The sequence below is a fragment of the Homalodisca vitripennis genome, chromosome 1, assembly GCF_021130785.1.
Source record: "Homalodisca vitripennis isolate AUS2020 chromosome 1, UT_GWSS_2.1, whole genome shotgun sequence".
Taxonomy (NCBI): Eukaryota; Metazoa; Arthropoda; class Insecta; order Hemiptera; family Cicadellidae; genus Homalodisca; species Homalodisca vitripennis.
In genome coordinates this window covers 154,702,285-154,727,402 of record NC_060207.1, presented here as the reverse complement: position 1 = coordinate 154,727,402, position 25,118 = coordinate 154,702,285, and the positions used below count along the sequence as shown (strand labels likewise).

Sequence of the window (25,118 nt, the reverse complement as noted above, 5' to 3'; positions counted from 1 at the left end):
ACATATCTTACAAATAAAAATTAATCTTTAGCGACGTATGTTTGTTATTCCTTAATCTTGAGATCGGCTGGATGAATTTAGCCAATTTTGTTTTAACATTCATTGAAGTTCGAGGAAGTCTTTATGAAGAGAAAAATGAGAAGTTTCCGGGAAAAAATTTTATTTTAAAAATAATTTATTAATAATAAATTAATACTTACGAGACATAATTCAAATTTAAATACACTAGATAGCTGTTACTACTTAGCTTAAGTTAGCTAAAGATGCAGAAATATTCATTTATCGGGGAGTGCCGATGGCCGAGGGGTCTAAGTCGTTGGACTTTGGGTCTGAGTTAGAGATAACGCAGGTTCAATCCTGTCTGCGACCATTGCACTTTTTATCAGTACTATTGACCTTGTACTGTATCGACTCTCCCCCTTATTCTGTTTGATAAGATCCTCGCACAGGTCAGTGGCCCACGAGCGCAGACAGAATAAGGCTTAAAAAGTGATCGGGGGGGGGGGGGGATTTATATTAAAATTGTAGAAAATATGAAATACAAATTTATTGATCGTTTTTGCATATTGAAAAAATAAAGTTACTATCTTATATTTACTGCAAATTACACCAGGAAGAATTTAAACCATATAATGCATTGGAAATATTATTGAAAAGCTTATATAAAATCCACCTAAATGAACAAAGCCGATAATGTTTGTACATAACGTACGCAACTCAAATTGGTTTTAGGATTCAATTATTTTCTATTTGAACCTTTCTGTCACATATGTGTTTAAATAACCAAACTAAAATATGGTCGGAAGACCAAATAACTATAAAATGACATTAAAAATTCATTAAATTCCTATAAACGGTAATAACCTCATTTAGTTCCAATAAAGATTGAATTACAAAAGTTACTACCGGGACTCGAATCTCAAAAAATAACATAATTTTATACATATAATAAATAGTTATATACTTTTCTTCATTAAAAAAGTTATATAAATTTAATAATTCAAGCCTTCTCAATACAATCAACGTAAAATTCTTAATTTTGATTTAGAACAAACTATAATTCCCGGTAAACTAATTAGATGTAATCATACATTTTGGATGCTGGTGGCAAGTTAAGAAAAGCAATTATAACAAATTTCACGTAAGATCCTTATGATGGTTGTAATGACATTAAACAAAAATAAGAATGTTGGGGTTCAAAATAAGAACATTATGTAAAGTTGATAATAGGGAAGATATTTAATCTAATATGACTCTAACATAATCATAAATGTCATGTGAAGGGTCATAATTTGGTTTAAAATAAGTATCTATATATGCTGTACATTTACAGTATCAACAATATCGTGGAATGGAGGATATCTAATAACATGGCATTGAACTCATCTAAGTGCGCCATTGTTACCTTTGGTCGATTACTGAAACTAATCTTATACCAGGATCATATGGACGACTTATGTTCAACAGCATACAGGAGGCTGTGGTCCACTGACAGATAAAGTCGAGGCATGAGGCATGTTTTAGACACGCTCTACCCATCCTTTATCCGTCAGCTCCTGGAGTATGGCTGCCCTGTTTGTTATCCTCTCCAGTTTGAGGAACTTGAAACATTCTAGAAGAGGTTCTTGATCCTGGTCGGTATGTGGCGGGGTAGCAATTTAGAGACGTTCCCCTGGCTGAACTCCAGGTCGAGTATCTACTTCCAGATCTTAAAATCAGGCGTGGATTTGCCGGTGTTCTGTTGGCATGAAAAGCTGATAAATAGTCTGCTCGATTGCCCTACTCTCCACTACTCCCAGAAGTGAATTTCCATGGCCTCGATCACGTGATAATTTTGGCAAGCGACAATACTTTCGTTGCTACCACTTCCATGGTTCACTTGCAAGATTGATGATTCCTGGTATTCTTTTCTGTTACACAATTGAATTTTTCACGACTGTACTTTATTTATCCGAAGATACATTTCTGTTGCTTTCCATTAATGTCTGGGATAGGACATCAAATTTTCTGATTAAAATTTGTTGTTTAACTGAATAATGTTATGGGTTATTTATTTATTTGTATAGTTGATTATTTATCTGTTGAACGCAAATAGTAATTGGTAGTGTCGTTAGTTTAAATCTTTTACATTTAGAATATATGTATTTGTGTACGTTATTTACCATATTAAGAATATAGTTATAGACTGTTGTTTCTTATATAATTCATAACTTTTAATTTGTATTTGTATTTATATTTTGTTATTTCAGTTTGCTATGATTTATAAGATTTTAATAATTATTATCAATTATTCGTCACTGTTACTGGTGTTTGTAGTATTGTAGTATAGTTGAGCATTGTTGGAGTTTTTTATTTTATTAAAAACATCAAAAAGTGTAATAACGCAGGTACTACAAAATACACGTTGTTTTATTTATTTATTTTTTTATAGATTGTAACGCTTGCACCAGATTTACGTCTTAAAAATCTCTCATGGTTACAAAAAGAAGAAATTTTATAAAAGTCGTAAATATAGTTATGGAATCCTATAGGAAAGGAAACCTGGAATACGTTTCATAACTCTCTTAAAATATAATAGTTATTTGAATGAATCTTAGGCTCCTGTTTAGAGTAAAAACGAGTATCTTTAATATATTCTGGATTATTTAATCTTCCTGGAAACACTTTGTCATATCCTATTTCCAAACCTTAAAACTCTTAAATGCCATTTTCAACTTTCAGTAATGCTATTTTCACTTTTGTTTCTCCTAGAGTGAGGTTAGTTGACGTATCTATAAAGTTTGCCATAGGGCAGAATTATATTAACGATAAGAGGGAGAGAGGATGGAACATGTGGTCCAGACAGCTCGGGGCCGGAGAGCTGTCCAGATAAGCTACCCGTCGTCCACATCCGTCTCTTGTCCCTTCTCACAGAACTTGAGACCTTGATGTGCATTTCAATATTCTCATATACCACCTTGCAAAACAATTATAAAAGACCATCTTATTATAATGTTTCAAAAAGTATGTCATAATTTTTTTTCCGGGGTTCAGTTTTATTCTCCTAGTTCTTTTCTTAAATCAATACAAATACAAATACACTTCACAAGCTTTTCACTAGCTAATTTATTCACTGCCTCAATCAGTGCAGAAGCAAATGACAAAATCGTCATACAGTATAAGATATATTTAGATAAAAAGCGTAGTGAGAAACCTGATATTATTATGGAACTATTTTATTTATTTTACTTGAACGCTGAAAACTTCACAGGTTGAATTCTACATATTGGTTTATCTAAAACCATAGATGTTTGTGGGTTTCACAAAATCCGTCTATACTTTATATGTTCTGTCCACGTGCCATAGAGAAACTGACAGATCATTTATCTTTAATGAATTGCTACTTGACAATCTAATAAGCCACTAATACCATGCTATTTTATTGGGAGTTTCAGGAAATGACAATATTTAATCAGTGTCGTTTATTCTTGACACTAATTTTATACGGTATAAACAGACACAACAGGACATCTAAATACCCGACAGAACGTAACGAAAGTCATATCAACCCATCCAAGCATGTGACTTCACCACACACATTACTCTGTCACACGATTATATATCATATGAATGTGCATTTACAAATTTTACACAATTTTTCTGTGGTTTTCTCATTGCCATAACCTAACTAAGGATGACTAAGGATGCCATAACCTATGATGCTGTGTATGATTTTAATTTTGAATGGTAATTATTAGTTTCACTTTAATTAAATAAACAACATATTGTCAAATGCACTAGTTTGATCATGTTTTAAATAACATTCATTATAGGCATATAACACTTTTAATTCAAATAACAGCATTCAGAGAACGCTAAATATAAACATGCTACGTTTAATAATAATGTTTTATCATTGGTCAATTTTCATTTACAATTTCTGGCATATAACAATTTTTATACCACCATTGTTTTGCATCTTAAGAATATTTAGGTATCTATTTAGCACAATTTGTTATTAGTCTTTATAGGTAGTCGTTTTTCGGTAGCTGTTGTAAAAGGGGGATAATATTTTTATTCGAACTAGACACATTTTTGAGTTTCCTGCTTTTAGATTTTTTTATAAAATCTAACTCTTTTGACTCAAGCTTAAAATATATTTCACAAATTTTACATAATTTCTCATTAATTTTAAGATAACTTTGTTATTAATTGGTTTTGTTTATGTAAAATAAATGTTGAGTTAATTGATCTCATCATCACATTTTTAATTTTTACCGGCTAAATATAAATATATATATATATATATTTATTTATTTTTTATATATATATATATATACACAAGTTGCAAAATATATACAAATATATTTATATAGGCTGAAATGTATAGAAACATAGCCAAAAAACATTTTATACAACACATTGGGATACTATTTTCTAAATATAAAGATCTGCCGTTAGGGTTACATAAATAATAACTTGTTCATATAATTAAGCATGTGGTCTTCATCGTACAAAAATAAGCAGTTTTTTATAATAAACTTTCCTTTTGTAATTCGGAGGAGAAGAAGTAACTTACATTACATAAATTTATTACAACAACGGTTAAAACTAAATTGGTTTTATTTTATGGATTTTTAAATGCTATACTTTCCACTTTTCTACGGCATTTTGATCTCATAGTCCAAATTCGTATAAACTCATTAGTCGACCACGGATATTTATGTTCGTAAATATTTACTCACACCTTGCAATGCGATTGCTGGTGGTAGTTAATCGCTCTCCAACAACTCCAAGCAGATTATTTATTCGTGAGTTGGCCGGTGGAAATTTGCGAGTTTTAACGAAACTCTGGGAATTTATAGGTTTAACAAAATGAACATTCCTGCACGGAAATCTGCCAGTAAATATTCTTTCCAGTTCGATCGTTTTGTAACTGACTGATATTGTTCCAGTAGTTGTTCATTCGTAAAAAAATGAGTTTCAATTTAATCTCTCTAGTGTTTATAACCGAAGTTATGAATTGTCCCCATGAGCATGTTTTAATTACCTAACTTTCATAGTAGGTCACGATTGTGAGGTTTTTCTTCAAAGCCAAATGTTAAAGACAAATAACCAAATTAGGAATGGTAAGAAAATAAATTTCCTACATTACAGTTGGAATCCATACGATATAAAATAATCTACATCTAAAACCGTATTCCGCATTGGTAAGTTTTAAGTTTTTATCCAAGAACACTTTAGATATAATTCACAAAAACATATTTAGCTAAACCTTCTCATGTAAGAGGCTAACTTACAAAATATGTAGACTTCCTGTTGAGGCTACTTATCAATACCAAACCACAACATCTGTAATAAAAATATCTCTTTTGACAACAGATGTTTATCGTAAAGGTTGATCATATGATATGAGTTTTTTATGCAATACTGTTATTTAGATAAAAGTCATGTCTTATATAATCCATTGGCATATATTTTCTAACAGATTTTTAATAATGAATTTTCTTTTAAATTACATTTTTCGTTTAATTTATTTCACTTTATTATCTGTACTATCGATTGCACGGTATTTTAGTACTGAAATTCCGTACTGCCATCACAATGCAAGCTTCTTGATAACTGTGTTGAAGTAAATAATAGTTGAAAAACATGTTGACTAATTCAAAATACTGTAATCAGCAAATAATATTTTTTTATTTTAAAATTAATTATATCTTTCTTTAAAATATATATTGCAGGACATGAATCAATATGTTAGACTTAAAAATTGAACCACAGTAAAACATAAACTTAAAATTACTGGGATAGATGTTGAATACAATATACCTTGAACTGTCATTTCCTGTTTAATTAAGCAATTTAATTAAAATACAAGTTTTACAAGAAATATTCTTAAATATTCAGCCTTTAATTTTGAGACATTCTGTATAAACTTATAAAGCGAGAAAATTGATAAAAGGTTTGTCTGCAAACTATGTAAGGGTTTCTCCTAGATTTTTAGCAGTAAAGATTCTTAATCCTATTCAAAATAGCTTCTTAAAAAGGCTGAATGGACTTAATTATAATTATAACAGTGAAAATTAAAGTATAGAAAATTAATTAAAAATTAAAATTAAAATGGACCAAGTTAAAAACCTTAACAAGAGCAACTTAAAGAAAAAATAATATAGATAACATATAGGATAAAAAAGGATCGTTAATCTGAGATGAGGTTATTTATCCCACAACGGGTTATAAAAAGTCCTGTGAGAGTTACCACGGCTTCCGTAACAGTAACTAAGGAGCGTTTACTTTACTAGGTCATGATACGATGGGTACGGATACATTTATTCTGTTTAAGTGAAATATTTTAGCCGCTGTGTTTCACTTAAAGATAAGCTCTTTTGTTAAAGAAAATAAGTATTTTAATGTAGATTGAAATATTGTTCATATTATCAACACTAAAGTAAGTTAATACAATCCTTTTAACTCTATTAATTTATTTTTATTAATATAATATATCAAATTATAACTATAATTATTTTGATACTTCTAGAGTTAGCCAAGAATAATTTTTGACACACTACGTTGATCAGTAACAAAGTTTCAAATTACGTATATATATTTCTATCAATAGTTTTATAAAATGTTATTATTAACATCATATCCTAATCCAAAATACTATATATCCCCAATACTACTGTTTGAAATTTGACAGACAGTCCTGGTTTTATAACAAAGTATTTTTAAATCTTAAATTTGTCAAAAAAGACCTGATAGAGATAAGGATATTAGATTAAAGGACACTGAATATTATAGATTATTTTGCGGTCGCAGTATATAATCAATAATTAATGAATACAGCGGGAATTCCTGATATATACGGATATAAAATCAAACTTAGTTGTAGGTTAAACCATGAAAATTCCAGGTTGCGGCAAGTTCTGTATAATTGAATTGTTTTTTTTACTTAAATATTTAGTTTTGTGGTATCCTGGATGTATTGTTTGTAAAGTCGAACGGCGTGATGGACATAAACATTTAATTCAGGTGATAAATAGCTGTTCCAGGGTTCCAAGTGTAAATATACGGCTAGGCTGGCAATATTCCAAACAATAACTTACCCTTTAACCGTTCCGCACAGATATTTGTTTGCGACGGAAACTGCACTAGGTTGAGCGGAACTAACAGAACACGAAACAACCTTCACAGTTAGGCTTGTCCAAACATGTAGTCATGTAGCCTTTCCTCATTGTAAGAGTATAATATTTCTTATTTTCACAGCGTCATGCCACGTGAAGTTATTGAATGTGATTGATAACGGAAAATTAATACAATTATGTAACCAATAAATTGGGGTGTCCAATAAATTAGCGTTTTTATTTTTAGAAATATTTGTTGTTTACTAAAATTCAGCAAACAAATTTTCAACTCCCTTCTCCTCAAAAGAGAGTTGAAAATTTTTGAATTTATAGTACAACACAGAAAACATTGTTGCTCCAACATTTTTGTGGATATTCTATTTGATCTTTTGTTCTTGATTCCTAACTGTTAGTTATTATTAACATTTATGAGTGTGATCAAACTCTTATAATTACTGTCATTTCTATTTTTCCAATAAAACTATAATAAATCTTGTTTTTATTCACAATTTGAATGTTTAAATATATATGTTTAAAATAAAAATAAGTACCGCTAAAGCCATACTTGATATCATAGACAGCTTAATTTGGAATAAAACTAAAGAAAATAACGTCAATATCTTCTTTATATCGGGAACTGCCACAAAACTAAAACCCTTATGTGCAAGTAATGGTTTATTCTCTAAAAACATGGTGTTTTTATCATTCTTTAGATTCATACATTTAAATATCCTTCCTGCCCTTTTTTTTGCCTTTATTAAGTATTTTTATTTTAACAGATTTTATGCCTCTTTGCTGTCCCTTATCTGATCACTAAGATATGTTCTATATTGTATACAATAATGCAACCAATCTAAGACACAATATATTAGCAAAGATATCGCGCAGGTAATTAGCGGCTCATCACCAGCCTTCCTACTTGAATCAGGTTAGTCCGTGCAGCGCTTACCTTGAACATTATTTTAAACAAGATAAACACATTTTCATTCCATGCTCTGTTTATACTTTAGTTTGTAAAATATTAAAAAACAATCAAAATTAAAAAAATATTGTGTTTTTGTAATATTTTGCACAAAGTCGCCCTTAGTTAAATAGTAATATCACTTCGATACATCAAATACATGAATATACATTTATACATTACAAGACGGTAAAACTATCCCCTTGATGTTTGCAGTTAATTGGCTAAGTATAAGCGCAGAAACATTTGAAGGGCTAAACAATTAAATTTGTTTGTTTGTCGCATGATATCTTGAGAACAAACTGACTGATAGACATATCAAAATTGAATAAGTAATTTTGATATAAACAACATCGAGTCCAATGGTGGTGTATGTCACTTTGGTTGAGCGTTAGTGAAAATCTTTACATTGATCTTGCTGGATACCATGACGGCAACAAGATAATACGAAAATAAATAAGTTTCTAAAAACCTGAATAAAATTATACTACATTTTAACATGTAACTCAGTAACACAATATGTAGCATGAGCTATTGACTTGTATGACTGTACGAATTAAGTTAGGAAAGGTAAATAACGAATAGTAATCAATATCTTTAGTTCGTTAGGAATGGCACGCTAGTTTTTTATTTATATTCTGTATATTCGCGAGTCCTGTTTCAACGAAATTAACTAGATGTGTTGTAAATGTAGAAATAAAATTTTTTTAATACAAAATCTAATTGTAGAATAGAAAGCTTATTATACTTCGAAATTGTGTTTTATAAGAATTATAAAATGTACTTTATTTGAAGATATAACTAAAGTATCTAAGTTTGAACTTTCAATATTATTGACCCTTTGCATAATTTAAGTTACTTTAATTCTAATTGTACTATTCTTCATCCAATCTTGCCAAAGGAATATTTTAAAAATAAGCAATTAACATTTCAAAGCAATTCGTCCTCTAAATGTAGTAAAACAAACGATTATACATTGAGTGACATTGCCAATGATGAATAGGTGTTTTCCATTAATAACATGGAACATCATTTTGGTATTCCAATAGTAAACATTTATTAACTGTATTAAGGAAACGCAATTTTAAAATAAATTTGTAATACTTCTTAATCTTATAATTCGTTTGGTTATTTAAAACGTAAGGTTTTACGTCGGAAAGTATAGAGTCTCCTGTCTCATCTTTGAGTTTTAAGATATTTATCTGATACCCAAAAGTTTAAATACCTTCGCAAACTATCACATTAAAGTTTCATTAAAAGTATTATTAGATGAGAGTATTTAGCTGTATAAAGAAAATAACAGTAAAAGAATGCTTGTATTCCCGAATACGCAATGAACTAACTCCACTTGAATGTCTGGCACACGTACAAATTACGGCACGGGACATTTTCTGCATACACAGTTTGCATTCAAATGGGAAACTCAACTATTATAGAGTACAGTTGAGCTGAAATCTTAGTATTAAAATCCATTGTAAGTTTCCCTTTTAATTTAAAATATTGTTCTTTTTCTGAGCAAATGTTAATTATTTCAATGTGGTTAATAGTAGTTTTTAAACACCTAGCAAGTATATTTAAGTTTTAATTCCTTTTTAAGATCGAGACCGTGATGAAAATATTATTTTAATACATAATAAGTATAAACCTTATGAATAATGATATATGCATAATTTTTTTAATATACTGAATTATTTTTATATTAAATTAGATGTATTTATGTGATACATGATAATTATGTGATGTAGTTGGTATTATCTTACAAGATTGAATTATGTCTTATGTACGTAATCTGCTACGTATAATAATCCGAAATGGTTGAAATGGTTTGTAAATTCTCAAGATGCTACAAAGAGTAAGTATACATTTTACGTACTAATACTCCAGGCGAGGACTTATCATACTACCTCGTACGTAAGTTTTATGTTTTTACCACGCTATTAGAAGTTTACACTTTCTTGGTATTTATTTACCCAAGGGGTATTTCTTATTATTATTCCACTTAACATGAAATCAATATTATTGTTTCATATATTGGACATTAACTGCTATCCTTAATTTATTTTATTTATTTTCAGTTCTTTGACTTACGCGTGTGATGTAACTTAATCCAATTCAGCTTCTCTAATCATGTAATTTAGTATCTGTTGATGAAATATGGCTAGTATGAAATATCGTATAATTTTTTTAGTAGTATGAACCGAAAAATTAAGATGATAGTGTAGGTTAAATATGTTTCGTTTATTTATTTCTGTTTTGATAAAATGGTAGAATGTATTTTTTTTTCTTACATACTATAGCATATCCAAGAAACAAGTGTAAAAAAAGTATTTTCTTAACTACAAGATAAGTTTAAAATACAAAATGGAATTAATTAATAATGACTTACTGATAACATCTTCACATTAAAATAGTTGAAATTAGATATAAAGCTGTCGAATTAATAATGTAAAATATTGGGTGCTCATTGCATTTAAATAATTTGGAATTAAGTATTCAAATGTGGTAAGTAAAAGGTTAACACAGATAGACACCAGGGTACATTAGGCAGGAAGTTAAATAATCGTATTTTAAATAAAACCTTTTAGAAAATAGTCTATGCCTATTGTAGAGCAGTAAGAATGCACACAAATTTGGTGTTGACCATGCGAGAGGGACTATTGCTCGTCGAACCAAATCGAATGTAAATATCCCAGCTTACCTCGATATATTCCAGACAATTATTTGCCAATAAACAAGCGTGCGCAGGGTTTTACCCGCACTTCTGCCACGTGTGGGAGCCTTGCAGGCCCTCTGCAAATATATGGGGTTATTGAAATGGTGATTTATTTGCACCAATAATGTAAGCCTTTATTCCATTTACTTCACACTTGTATTTACATTCCAAACTGAGAATACTGAGAGAGTGAACTGTATTGAGCAATGTTTAAGTCAACTAAATAATACCACTGTATACTTTAACACAATACATTATATACGAATTTATTTGCTTTCATATTTATTTTTGAAGCGTGTATTAAACGTCAATATTGGAATATTAGTAAAAATAAGAAAAACTTTTATATAAAGAATATTTTTTATGTTTACAGTTTCGTGCGGAAAGAGTAAACTTACAGACATATAAGTTTATTTATATGCACATATATAATTATTGAAGTGATTAAATGAAAAAAATTTAATGAAATATGTCTTTACTAGAGATGAAGTTAGGACTATAAAGTCCTCTCAGAAGTAATGCGTTATGACGTAATATAACGCATCATATTGTCTCTAGAACGGGTTTAAATGATTCATTTAAGTTTATGCGTATTATTATTTAGTTAAAAAAGTATTACCCCATACTATCTTTCGCACGAGGCCCTAGAATTCATTACACCAATCAATTAACTTTTAAGGTTGTTTTATTGTTTTGTCTAGTTAGACCCAGGAATCGATCAAACTTAGTAACTGTTATTTACTGTTTTTGCGTAATGTATTCACATTTAAGTCGTTACTAATTCAAATGAATTTTAAGAACTGCACACACTGTTTATGAATAGTTAATTACGATGGAAAATTATTTATACGGTATGAATCTAGTAAATATAAATTCACAAATATTAGAAATAGGCCATGTACGAAGAGATTTAAGTTGAACGATAAAGCATGTAACTGTATCATTAACTACCGAAAGGGAAGTTTTGAAGAAGGAATTCATATGTAAGGGTGTAGCAAGTGCTCTGGACAGGGGAGTTTGGCAACACATGCTCGTGTAGAGAGAGTAGTTTATTACCTAAGTTTATTGGGCTCTTCTGAAACATGGTGTCGTTAGTCAATATAATAAATTCTATGAAGAGGAAATGCTTTGTCAAAATATATTGTATTGCAAAGCAATGATAAACAACAATGATTTGATAAATAAGTTACCATTAAATAAAATGATTTTATTCATTTAGTTCATTGAATTATTTCACCGTTTTCCTGTGAAATAATGTAGAGCCAGAAGATAAATTTCAGTTTACTTTAATTAGAATCCCAAATAACTGTTTAAAATGTGCCTTTAGCAAAATACACCAACTAACCGATTGATATTAACCTTTTGAACTAACTAGGATAACGGTAGTAGTTTACCACTTTCATGTTTGGCACGTATATACATATACTCGTATGAATATAATATTACCAATTATATAGAACTATTAGATGTAATTAACCCAAGGTAGTTGATTCACAAGGCATTCAACTAATTGGTTGGTTCATTACTTAGTATAGTTTGTTGATAAGAATTAATTGATATAATATTCCTTAACAACTGGTATATACATATTTTTCAAAAACCATTATAGATATATTAAACTTGATGTATTGATGCGATGTATTATTATGATAATATAGTAAATAAAAAAGGATACTTAGTCTATTAAGTATGATGGAGAAACTTATAGTCGTTATAATAAAAGTTGATTTTAAAAATAGCAATAGTAATATTATTATGAACTCCTGCTAACGGGGGATTTTATGTAATCACTTGCAATATGTGTTCGTGTGAGCATCGTCTGCATACCGCGATTGTTACCATGTTTACAGCAGCAACCTCCAGACAAGTGCACTTCAAGAGTCAATGATACTCAAAACACGGTACGGTATGTTGTTCAGTACAGAATTCATTATCTTTCAAGTTTCAAATCCTAAGGTTCTGGCCTAATGAAGTGGAGTGATTACATAGACTGACATATCTTGTGAAAGGAACAAGGGAGACCTCCTGCTAATGTACTATGGGACAACCACCATTGGGAAGGGTATTGTTGTTCCCAGATATTTTAGTCTTAGAAGAGGAGTAATTGAATGAATGAACACCTTTATTTAAGACGTGGAGTTAAGGTGTTAATTTAATATCAAGCCCTCTCTATCATTTAACCTCAATAGGGAGGTTCGATGTGTTCTATCCTTCTGCCTATAACAGCGTTTGGGAGAGTGAACTGCACTTAGGCCAGCTACAACTCATTACTTCTATTCTACTTTTAAAGTGAAGTTCTGATTATATTCCTAGAACAAATCATCAAAATATTCATAACGTCACATGTCATGGATTGCTCTCATCCTAAATGACAAATAGCACTCTAAGTCAGTTGAGTTCTATCAATATAATAATTTCCAGTAAAATGTCTAAGATTATAACAAATACACGAGACCAATGTCTGCTTCATAGGGTTAAACATCCTTTCCGTCTCCCACAAAAAGAACATTACACTATTTTTATAATATTTTCCAGGAATTTGCTGTTATTATTAACGCCGATAGGTGGCCAGTATCACGTATAGACTTCAAAGTAGTTTACCCAGATCATAGGAGGTATCATTGTTGCGATTCCTTTATAAGCGAAAATTAGTCAGATAGTGTGCAAACTCACTGAATAACAATAGTTATATACTAATAGATTAAGAAGGAAAAGATATTAAAGCTATGAGGAGTACGAGTTATATCTTCTAGCATAACTAGTCTTGATTTTGTCTTCTGTAATTTGTTAGAGAATTATCGTAAGAAAAATAGTTATTAATCTTTGTCATCCACATAGAAACGCCTAAGTACAAAATTGTATGTGTATAAATTCTAACCTCTAGTATTATATGGATATTTTTAATGCCCATATTTATAAATACGAGTGCGTGAGTACTACACAGCTCACAGTTTGAACAAATCTTTAATAACGACGTTCTTCTGCTTTTCTTAGTCACCTTGGAGTAATTTATCAACGACTTAACCGGAGACTACGATTTGGAGTGGTAGGTTGACTTCTCCTTCTTTATTCATGTTTCATGACAAATCAAATGTTATACTTACTATCGGAGAATTGGTTCTCTTGTAAATACGACCTTGAACACTTCTGTTGAATCCGGAAAACATAATTATAGATCCGGCATTCAAATGTTTTGTGTTTATTGGCAAATAAATAAATTACATTTAAGTACTCTGTTATTTTTGCTGTAAGTCATCAATTTTCTTACAAAAATAGGTTGAAAATCCGAGAAAGGAGTCTAAATTGGATGTCTTTGTCTTACTAACGACACAAATATTTATCAGGCATGAGATAAGAATCTCAGCCAGTCATATCACAGGTGACTCTTTTTCATATTCGTATTTATAGATAGATTCCTTTATTTGAGTTGTAAGAAATATTAATTGTTAAATTAACACTTTGGTCATTCATTAAGGCGATGTTATGAGTGAAAATATAACTCATAATGAAGTAAGTTTGAAGGATTTAATTTTTGTATTCGTCTTGGAACACGGCTTTTATATTGAAAATTTCTTGTACAAAATATATTACACACTTTATCCATAAGCCAAGGAAGGTACATAGTGCATTTTCTATTCAAATCTACTCATCGTTAAATTAATGGAGACTGAGGCTGAACGATTAAGTCACATGCCGGACAGGAATTAAGAAAGACAGAGTCGTTAGCTTCAGATAGGGTAGCTAAGTGTAGGGGTGTGTCAAGAGTTGGGGGTGAAAGAATCTAGATTTTAAGTTAAGATTAAAGCTCCACTTTGTCCTTGACTCTTTTATAGCCAGCGATAGGTATTCAAAATACAGTAACAAATTTAGTATCACAAATAACTTAGCTACGGTGGGAATGGATGATTCAACGTGAATGTTGAGTATAGCTCTAGTTCACGTTTATCTTAGTGCAAAGTCGGGAAACTATCTTGGAAAACGCCTCTATTATTATATAGCTGTTTTAAATGCCAACCCTTAAGATAGTGTCCACCTAATCTATATATACTTTGCAGACTCTTCGCAGCCTAAATTGTTAAATCATAGTCAAACTTGTACTCTAGTTATGTAAGTACATTCTACAGTTTAAAGAACACAGGGTGTCATATCAACTTATTATAACGTTGGGAAATTCTGACTTCCCCGTAAAGTTTCATAAAAAGTTTTAGTTTTAAAAATGCGTAATGAAAATTCCTATCGTAATGTTCTAATCCCTATCCTAGTAGTAGATTATTATAATATAATAACTAACAACGAATTATAACGTCAAGTGCCTTCGAATTGTTTGGTTTATCAAAATTGAAAGACATTAAAAGATCTATAGTATGTTAATAATTTAAATTATAAGTTAATTAAAAAGACAGATAATTATATATAAAACTGAACTTTACAAAAACTGTTCAGTTGTTTTATGGTATTAAGTTAATTCGAATTAACATCGACAATGACAGGAATAGCATCCCTTTAAAAGCGTAATTAGTATACGAGTTGAACATTAGGTGAATGTAGCCGGGGTTCAATGCATACGAACGGTCATAACTTGGTATGGTAGTCCCTGACTACGACAGTACAGCAATAAACTCATTACTGGGAGTGGCTCAGGTCGCGGAGGGAGAGGGCGATGTCCTGAGGGGTGGTTGGGGGAGGGTGGTAAAGTGTAATGTGGCGGTCGACGGTCATAGCTACCACTTTACGACATGACTCCACTCGCGTCTACTCAAGACCATTATCAAGAATGTTTAGTTAACGTCTTTGGCCTTTACGATCCAAACAGTCTCCAGATCGGTAAGGTGTGCTCGTTATGACTTCAAGTAGAGTGAGTTATAAACTGGACAGTGTTGTGTAAGTCAATGGTCTCAAGAGATTATTCCGAGCGTCAGAAAGGCGTATCAGTCGAGACTTGAAAAATTCCATTTCTGTATTCTTGCCCGTCTGCGCGATCTCGCTAAAAGAAATTGACCTATAGAACTGATATTTGTATGAAGCTTCATTTCTATTTAAACATCATCGATCAGGATGGTGGGTGGTGCATATCGTTAGTTGGATTATTGTTTTGCAACAGCAAACATTTTTACGCAGTTCTTATGTGTAACTATGATGGCAAAAAGAAAATTAGAGAATAAACACATTTATAAAGAAATTGGTTACAATCACATGGCGTTTTAACATAGTTCATGGTGGTAATAAATGTACCCTAGTAAAATGTATTTTATACTTAAAATGTCAATGAATGAAATGTCAACTTCAATGAAGCCTGTTGCAGTAAACTCCAACCTTGTTTTATTATAACCGGCCAGTGTTAACCATTAGGAACCACCAATGTAACATATAACCTAGCTATGGTGGGAAGGGTTGACTCAATACGAATATTAAGTTCAGCTAAAGAGATCCAAACAAGTCATCGACGAAGGACCTCAAAACCAACTCTTTTTATCATTTCGCCATCAGAGACATCAATACTACGTAAAGTGTAATATAGATAATGAGGTTTTATTGACTCGTCAAGTACACTTTGAAGCTTCTTTGTCGCCGCCGTTTTTTAATCTCCTCATACGGACGTTGATCCTCGATTACAGGAGTCAGGCTGTGACGGAGTCAGTCAAGGTAAAATGGAGCTGAACTAAACACTCTCAAAAACCGTTATTGATCCCTGCATCTTAAATTGCTTGCTCAGCGTTTGAGTTTCAAAGTAACTTTAAAGAACAAAACAATGTATTACAATAATCCTTAAACAGCAAAATCATGACTTAAATGAAATCCATGACGTGATTCATCAGCATAATGTAATAACAATATCAATAACACATTGAATTTAATGACCATTTGCCTTTAAGTGTTTATGCTAACTAGTGTATAAATTTTACCACCCGAACCTATTTTTTAATAAGTCCTTTAGAAATTTAACAACTTTATAAAGGACTTTATTGTTGTTGCCTTTAATGGTTAGTGACCGTGTAATGTTTGAAAAGAGTATCTCAGATCTTAACAACCATATAGTGAAACATTCACGTATGAGAATATTTAATGATTTTACAATAACTTTCGTATTTAAAATTAAACACATTCAAAGGTTTCAAGAGTGATCATAATAACAGTCCTAGGGTTTAAATAATTCAGGAAAGATTAGTTATGGAAATAGTGTATACGCAAGCCTTCAATAAGTCAGCTAGCCATCCTTATTCAAAACTAAATTCGATATGGTACATCTTCAAATTTCTAATAAGTTTAGTAAAGGGTATTTTTATTCTTTTCTTGAAAGCAGCATATTGCTACGAGAATTAAGCGAGACAGCGTGTTGAGATTTATGAACACTCTCTATTTCATACAACTCAGTGTAAAGTATACCTAATCTGTTGATTTTATTTTGTTGTAGGTGTCCAATTCCTAAAGAACCGCATTATACTAAGGCAATTAAATGTGTGAAGAAACAATATAGAACCGTTTCAGACTTTCAGTATCTGATGCAACAAATCTTAATTCACTTAAAATAATTATTAAAATTGTATCAAACATGTGGTGCTGCAAATTTGGGTTACTAAAACTATTATTTATACACATACTGGTATAAATGTTACGCAGTTGTATAAATTATATATATTACTAGTACCGGTGAATAATTTTCAATGTTTTGAAATAATACAAGTTAGGGATCAAAACAATATTCTCCTCACAAATTTTCTTGATGGCTCAGTTCGAAGCTCCCGGTGGGCATCAATAACTCGCAACCGGTGCTCTCACTCGGACTGCATTCTGGAGAAATTAATATGGACTTCGGAGAAACCGATATGTCCGTTGGAATAACTGATGTGCACCTTCAAACTTATGTGAATTGTGAATAAACCTATATGTAATTCTGGCAATCTACTGCAAAATAAATGTTCTCATTCGGAGGTTCCGTCAGGCATCTTTAATCTTATCTCCGGCATAAGTTATGTTTCTGTAAGATGTTCTCTATGGCCCAGAAGGATCTATCTTTCGGGTTTTGGCAGTTTTTCACTGGTAAATAATTTATCTATGTCTTTGTCTTAATATAACATCCGGCAAAAGTACTCTGACCTGCACTTTGGAGAAACTTATATGCACTTTAAAACCAATATGCTCTTTGGAGAAAACGATATGAACTCTAGGCAATCTACGTTTTATGTACACATTAGGAGTTACTCACTAGAGTAAATAATACAACAGTAGTACCAACAAATATAAGTTTTTATATATAATACTTTTTGAATCAAATGACCCTGTTGGATGCTCCCGTCGGGCACCAGCACTCTACGTAACCGTACTGACGACTGAACTTTGGACAAACCACTCTGCAATTTGGAGAAATCAATGTATACTATGAAAAAAACAAATTTGAAGTTTGGAGGAACCAATATTCACTCTCAAACATGTATGAACTTTAAAGAAATCACTTGCGTGGTTATTAGGTATAATAATTTTACTAGGTTTAGTAAAATTCATCTCCTAATAAAAAAAATACATAAATAAACATGTTGAAAAATCTCCTTCAGTAAAAAAAGGAATATACATCCAGTATAACGTATTTTTTGGGGTGTTTGTTTTGCGTTTTGACTACTACCAAGAAAATATGAACGACGTATGAATAATATTTTTTGGTTAAAAACGTAAATTAACATTAAATAATTATAACCTACCCGCTCTACAGAATTTCTGCGCCACGGTAGCGTTTGTTTTGATGTCGCTATCAAGGAAGTTGGTTCTTAAAAGTCTACTTTAGTATAAAAGTGACTATTCATGGTGTCGTAGTAACGTGAGCATAGTTGCCCCTTAAAAGAAAAGATGTGATACATTTAGTGGGAAAAGTCATTACTTCCAGTCTGATGTATTTTTGGCGTCATAATAGCCTTTTAATTGTTTCTCTGATCAAGAAAATACTTAGATACATAAGCCTGAACATTATTGTATGTGAAAAAGCGTCTACTTCCATTCATAGCAACATAATTCCTGTTTAAGGTATTTCTGGCGCCGTTATTACTCCGATCAATAAAGTACACACGTATCTAGGTCTGTAAAGTCACTTTTGTTAAAAAGTGACTACTTCCAGCCTCCATTATCTACTTCCAGTATAAGATATATCCGGTGCCGATAGTCTGTCGAGGGCATAATACATCTGTGCGTCAAATTTAATCTTTCTACGCAGTGGGAAGATGTACAACAAAATATAATTATTCTAGCATAAAACTTATTTCAGCATAGTTAAAAGATATAAACAATAATTACTTTATTCTGTTGACAGCATTAAGCACTTACATTTAAAATGTCATTGTTATGGGCCATCAGGTTGTTTTAAAACAAAAATATACTTTCTCTAGTAGTTTCAATCCCATTTAAACGTCTATGGGTAGTTGATTTTCATGATAATGCTTTAGTTTTTCTATTTAAGCCACGAGGCATAAGTGTGAAGAATTTCAATTTTCTGATATATCTTTAAGTTGAAGAATGAATGATGAGTAAGTGTGAGGGCTTTGTATTTTGTAAATTTTAAATATGTCAGACTATATGGCTTTACCATACTGGTATAAACTGACCTATTGACAATTATAGTACAAACCTCAACGTCAATATGAGTTTGATAATCCATCACTTATATTGATTTTAAGATACAGTTAGTTGATTGTCAATTGTTCGGCTAAGGACATCTGCAGCCTTATCGTTTTCTCTGTGTCAGTAGATTGAAACTCCAGGTGGACATTGAGTAGTTATCTTTTAAAGGAAACAACTAAAACAATGCTCACAGTGGATTAACCAAGTACTGTTTTGCGTACACTCATACATCAAATATAATTTAGCGAAATAAAAATGATAATGCTATCATAAGTCAATCAACTAAGCCATTTATTACATTTATTTGGGTTACAGGAATTTAAGATGTTTTGTTTAGTGACATTATTACGTTCTGAAAAGTGAGGAATATTCATTCATAATTCAATTTCCATCATATATTGGGCAATTCATAAATCATAAGACTAGGGTAAGTAGACTACATACACACTGTATCAATATATATTCATCTAACGAGGGAACTTGCCTGAATAGCAAAGTCATAATATTAAGAAAAAGTGTGAAGGTTAAATTGTATGGTACTACCTTATTTTGCATTTTATTGTTTTTCAATAGACATATTGTTTAAAAAATAAGTATTCTACAAGAACGTACTATATTTTAACCTATGGACGATAAGTTACTTGTGATGTAGTGTACTGTATTTGTAGTTGTACTGTATTGTATTTTATCTGTCATGCGTTTTTTATCTTAAAACGTTAAATATTATTCCATCAATTTAGATATAAATATGAAGTTAAATATGTAATAATAAGAATGTTAATTTGTACAAAGTGAAGTAGGTATAAGCACTCAGAAAAGTTAAGCATCAATATTTAATTTTAAAATTTTTGAAATTTCACTATCTAGAAACCTTAAATGAGATTTTAAATATATACAGTCATAAATACGTGATAAATAACTATGTATTGGTGTGTCGCAATAATTTTAAAGGTGTCTTGGAAATGAGAAATCCTGATCTGGAATAGGCCCATAAAACTTCCATCATGTAATTATTCGAAATTTGAAAATTTCTGTGAAATCAATTCAAAAGTCATAAAATATTCATAAATAAAATCACCCTACAAAATCTGCTAGGGATTTCCATCAGTAATGAGGCAAAAGACGCCGACTAACCTGTATTGTAGACTGGTGGACTGAAGGGAGAGACGAGAGGTGCTGAGAGCAGGAGAGTGCCTTGTGTGCGCGGGGGAGGGTCGAGTCACGGGCGGCGAGGGAGGTCCTGACGTGGTTGCTTTATCATCCTGTACAGAAACAATCTACAATCAGTAGGCTCATACCAAATAGAGATAACTCTTTGACGGGTTTCGTATAGCGTCGTGTTTTAAGGAGATACAACTGTTTATGTTGAAATTTAATGGACACTGATATTGCGCAGAAGTGAAAGACAAGATGGATAAGAAATTTAGATTTTTAGAGTGTAAAGATTTTACATTAAGTATTATCTTTTGAAATGATTTTATTCCAATTTATTAGAGCAAATTTTTATAGTGTGAAATTTATTTTTAATGTCTATTGCATAATGTACTAATATAATATTATGATTTTAACGGGTTATTTAACAGAAAGGTGATTGTAAACACCGCAATTCGCAGGGCGAACATGGTTGTTAGAGTGTTACAATGTTATCAAGGAAAGAGGTGAATTGGTGTAAAAATAGAGGAGCGCTGTAAATTGCTTACTATCAAGGAAGTTTGTGTATTCGATATTTCCGTTGATGATCTAATTACCGCCATTGTGTTTCCGCTTCGTTGCCTTTTTTCACCCGGCTGGCTCAATGAGTATAAACAACTATTCCGGTTGTTATTTTGCATGGCTTTTAATGTTTTTACCATTATTGTTAGTTCGCTCTATTAGGGTTTAAAAGTTTATATCAATGCTTCGACTTTATAACAGTATGTTGCAAATTTACAACATATACTCAATTTTCACCAAACACTCGTATATATTTACGCTGAGCAAGAGCCATTCTATCGAATTTCAATTAAAGTTTAATCCTTTTGTACTTATTTATGTGACGAGACAAATGAACTGCTACACAAATAGTGAATTGCCAAATCAGCTGTGTAAGTCTATCATGTAAATTTGATGTGTCATCGTATATTATCTGTAACATCATTATAATATTTTGATAAGTGATTATTGATTTAAAAGTTGAGTGAGTAGTTATTTTAATTTCATACTATTTTAAAGTAGTTTTTGTTTATTATACAGAGTGTCCAAAAAGTCCCGGGTCAGTTAAATATTTTTCAAAATATCTAAAATAGAGCTACAAAACGTTACACAAAGTTACTGGACATAAAAATTTACTTTATCACATATTCAGTGATCCGCCACTTCTTCAGGGGGGCGGCCCGCCAGGAGTCAGAAGAAAATCTTAAATGTAAGCATAGGTTGATATGCATATCTAATGAAAGGTCTTTATTAGTAGAGTACAGAGCCGCAAACCTGACCTCAAACTGATAACCGAGTCAAAAATTGCAGCCGTTCAAAGATGGCTTGAGTTTGCAACTTAGGTTAATGTAAAAAATAAACTGATGAGCTTTTTGATTTTAACTTTACTAACCCAAAACTCCGATCCCTCTCAGAAATAACGAAACTTATTATTCTACAACAACAATTAATTGTAAACAGTTTTGGGACTTTTTGGACACCCTGTATAATCAGCGTGTTTACTTAATGAAAATATCTGCATAGCCTCACAGCACATGACCCCCTAGGCCCTATTCTATATAATACGGCTTGTCAAAACAATAATCACCCAAAAGAGATTTGTTGAAACTGTAAGTATATCGGCTAAGTTTTTTGGCCACCTTTGTATTATTTCAATAAGGTGGTCGTTCAAACGTCACAAGAAACTCGCAGCATCGTTATTCACAAACCTAGACAAAAAAAAAAAAAATTCGAATATTGAAATGTATCCTAAACTCATTATTATAAAAAGCTTTTTTATCTCAAACAATTTTGGAGATATTGAGTATATGTATATCCCATAGAAATAAAATAATAATATTTCAATTGTAAAACTATCATCCAACTGAGCCGAAAAGACTTTTAAGAAGTTAATTTTTCTATTCTAAATTTAATATAGGTAAGTCCCACAACCACCCAAAGAATGAATGTATTTTTTTTCTTGTGGTGAACATTAGAGTTAAAACATTTATAATGATAATGAATTTTCTAAAATATAACTCTTTAGAACTAAAGTTGTGAAAGTATGCTACATTTGTTATGTTTTATCATTATCACGTATTATACTTCTTCACATGAACCGAAGTGGTGATTTCCAGAATTTTAGTAATTTAGAATAGTTTTTCAGGTATTTAAACATCACCACACGAGAATATAAATACTTTAATTTATATATAAGATGAGATTGACTGTCTGACAGATTCATCAACGCTCAGCTAAAGCCGTCAAAGATACTAGGTACATGACATTTGGTACGACCTCAGAGCTGTGTTTCACTGGCCTGTAAAGTTGAGAAGATCCACATGAGAAGTTCATTACACCAACATATATTATTAATTGGTTGTATTTGTCAAAATGTAATATTACAGCACAATCATAACTTTAATTAATTGAAGAACCATTTTTAATTTCTTAGTTTTGAAGACGTAGAGTAAGATTAATAGTACCATGACTTCTTATTTAAACATTTTCTGTAATTACTATTGGAGCACAATAACTGCAAATATTAATATCTTTACAATTTCAGTAACAACTTAACTGTTCTAGGCTAGTGTGGAAAATTCTTAAGTCAAAGTTCTTAGCTTTCAGTTACACATAAACACATAAATGTTATAGCTCTACGTAATTTTGTAACAGAAGTAAGCATATTTAAGGTGCATATTTTTCAGTGTATGCAATGGTAGATCAGTAGTGTAATGAAGATATCAAAGGTAAGTTACCATATAACTTTTGCTGCAGATTTAAAAACTGATGCAGCACAGAAGACCCACCTTAGTTGTTTTTTTGCCAGAAGTATGCCTCTTAGATGTGTGTAAGTATATTTAAGTAATAAAATTAGGCTATTGGTGCAAAATTTATTAATTTATGATGTTAACTGTGTGAGTTAAAAGTATAGATACACAGAATAGTAGCGGAAATTAAAAACTTCCGCATGAATCCATACAACGTGGCATTTCAAGTTTCTACAGCAGGCTTGGACATTATAAACTGTCCTAGGACAGCAGTTTGATTATCTGATATAAAAAATAAATAACAAACAATTAGTTCTTGTACTTAAAAATATACTTGCTGCACGTAAGAGGGCATAAACAATCACCAACTAAAATTGATGTAATTATTTTATTTATCACCCGATTTTTAACAACTTTAGTATTATTAGTTTTTTTATGAAATTTTAAATAAACAATTTTTTTTAAATAACTGCCAAGCCTCGTGTTAATTGGTCCAACGGCTCCTGAGTACGATTAAAAAAAATAAAAGGCACATATGGACAGACAGACATTAAGCGAAGCGAGATAGAACATCAATTCATATGAACTTCTATGCTTTTTTTCTGTCTTCATCACTTCCTGAAGTTCTGCCAATCTCTCACGAAACACTCGGTATATATTTATATTCATATATATTATGTATGGATGTTATTTTTTAATATGTGTATTATTGCCCCGCTCTTTCAGTTAATAAAGTTGTGTTTTAACTCTACATCGAATTCGGAGTTGGCTATTGCTAAGTATAAACCTACAGTTCCAGCATGTAGCGTATGACTGGAAAATGAGGTATAAATGAATATTTATCGTTTCCCTGTGTAAAAGCGTATGTCCTAGTTTGTTGTAAAGAGCAGGATAAGTTTCGTTATAACTAAACTTACAAAAATAACAACGTGTTTTGTATACTTTATGTACGTAAGTCTTAAGCTGTGATGGGAAGGGAAACTACCTTTGCGTCTGGCCGTTGAACCGGAGGTAGTCAACAATACATTGACGCTAACATCAGCTCTCACACAAGTTACATGTCACTAGATACATATAAATGCAATGTTGTTTATTGTACTCAATACATGTTCAACAGAGCAGGTGATATTTTATGCCGTCTATAAAGAAAATATTTACAAGAGCGTTCATTTTAAAATAATTTATTAGTATACTTAGGGTTTTCGCCATTAAAGAACTTCATCGGTTAATATTTCTGTGATAACGAATAAAAAACATTAACTGATCTTCTGCATTCAATTACAAGCATGAAATATTATTACATATTTATAAGAAATACAACTTATTCATCATCTTTATAAAAGATGTGTATAGACATACTCAATTGTAAAACTGACGCTTCCGCAATATAAAACTTAGCCGCGGCTTCCCTTGTTATTACGTTATGAAAAATAGTGACATAGTGGTCATATTATTTTTAAATGACAATTTGAAAACTTCTGAGATAAGTGATAGTCAATTAAAGATATTCCAATCTCTTTATCAGTTTCATAAGTAAGTTTAAAGAGCAGTATTGTTGGGCCCTGAGAGTGAAACAGTTTTTATAAGTACCTGTGAAATATCTATAAATTCTCATGGTAAGTCAAATTAAATCACGGAATATTCCATGATATTTGACTGAATAGCTCATACAACTGGAGTAACAATTAAACTATTCTAGGCTAGTCTGGAAAATTCCTTAAGTCAAAATCATTAGATTTTCAGTTAACAAACAAATAACATAATTGACGGAGCTCTACATAATCTTAAAACAGAAG

General features: G+C 31.2%; 1 protein-coding gene across 5 annotated transcripts in view; it reads right to left on the bottom strand.

Moving 5' to 3' along the window:
* Positions 1 to 25,118, bottom strand: part of LOC124374291 — a 1,063,620-nt gene that overhangs the window by 671,985 nt on the left and 366,517 nt on the right. For all 5 annotated transcript variants that reach the window (XM_046832534.1, XM_046832531.1, XM_046832545.1 and 2 more), the window contains exon 6: positions 20,516 to 20,643. In XM_046832534.1, coding sequence (XP_046688490.1) covers positions 20,516 to 20,643 — 128 coding nt within the window. The remainder of the gene's footprint in view (positions 1 to 20,515; positions 20,644 to 25,118) is intronic.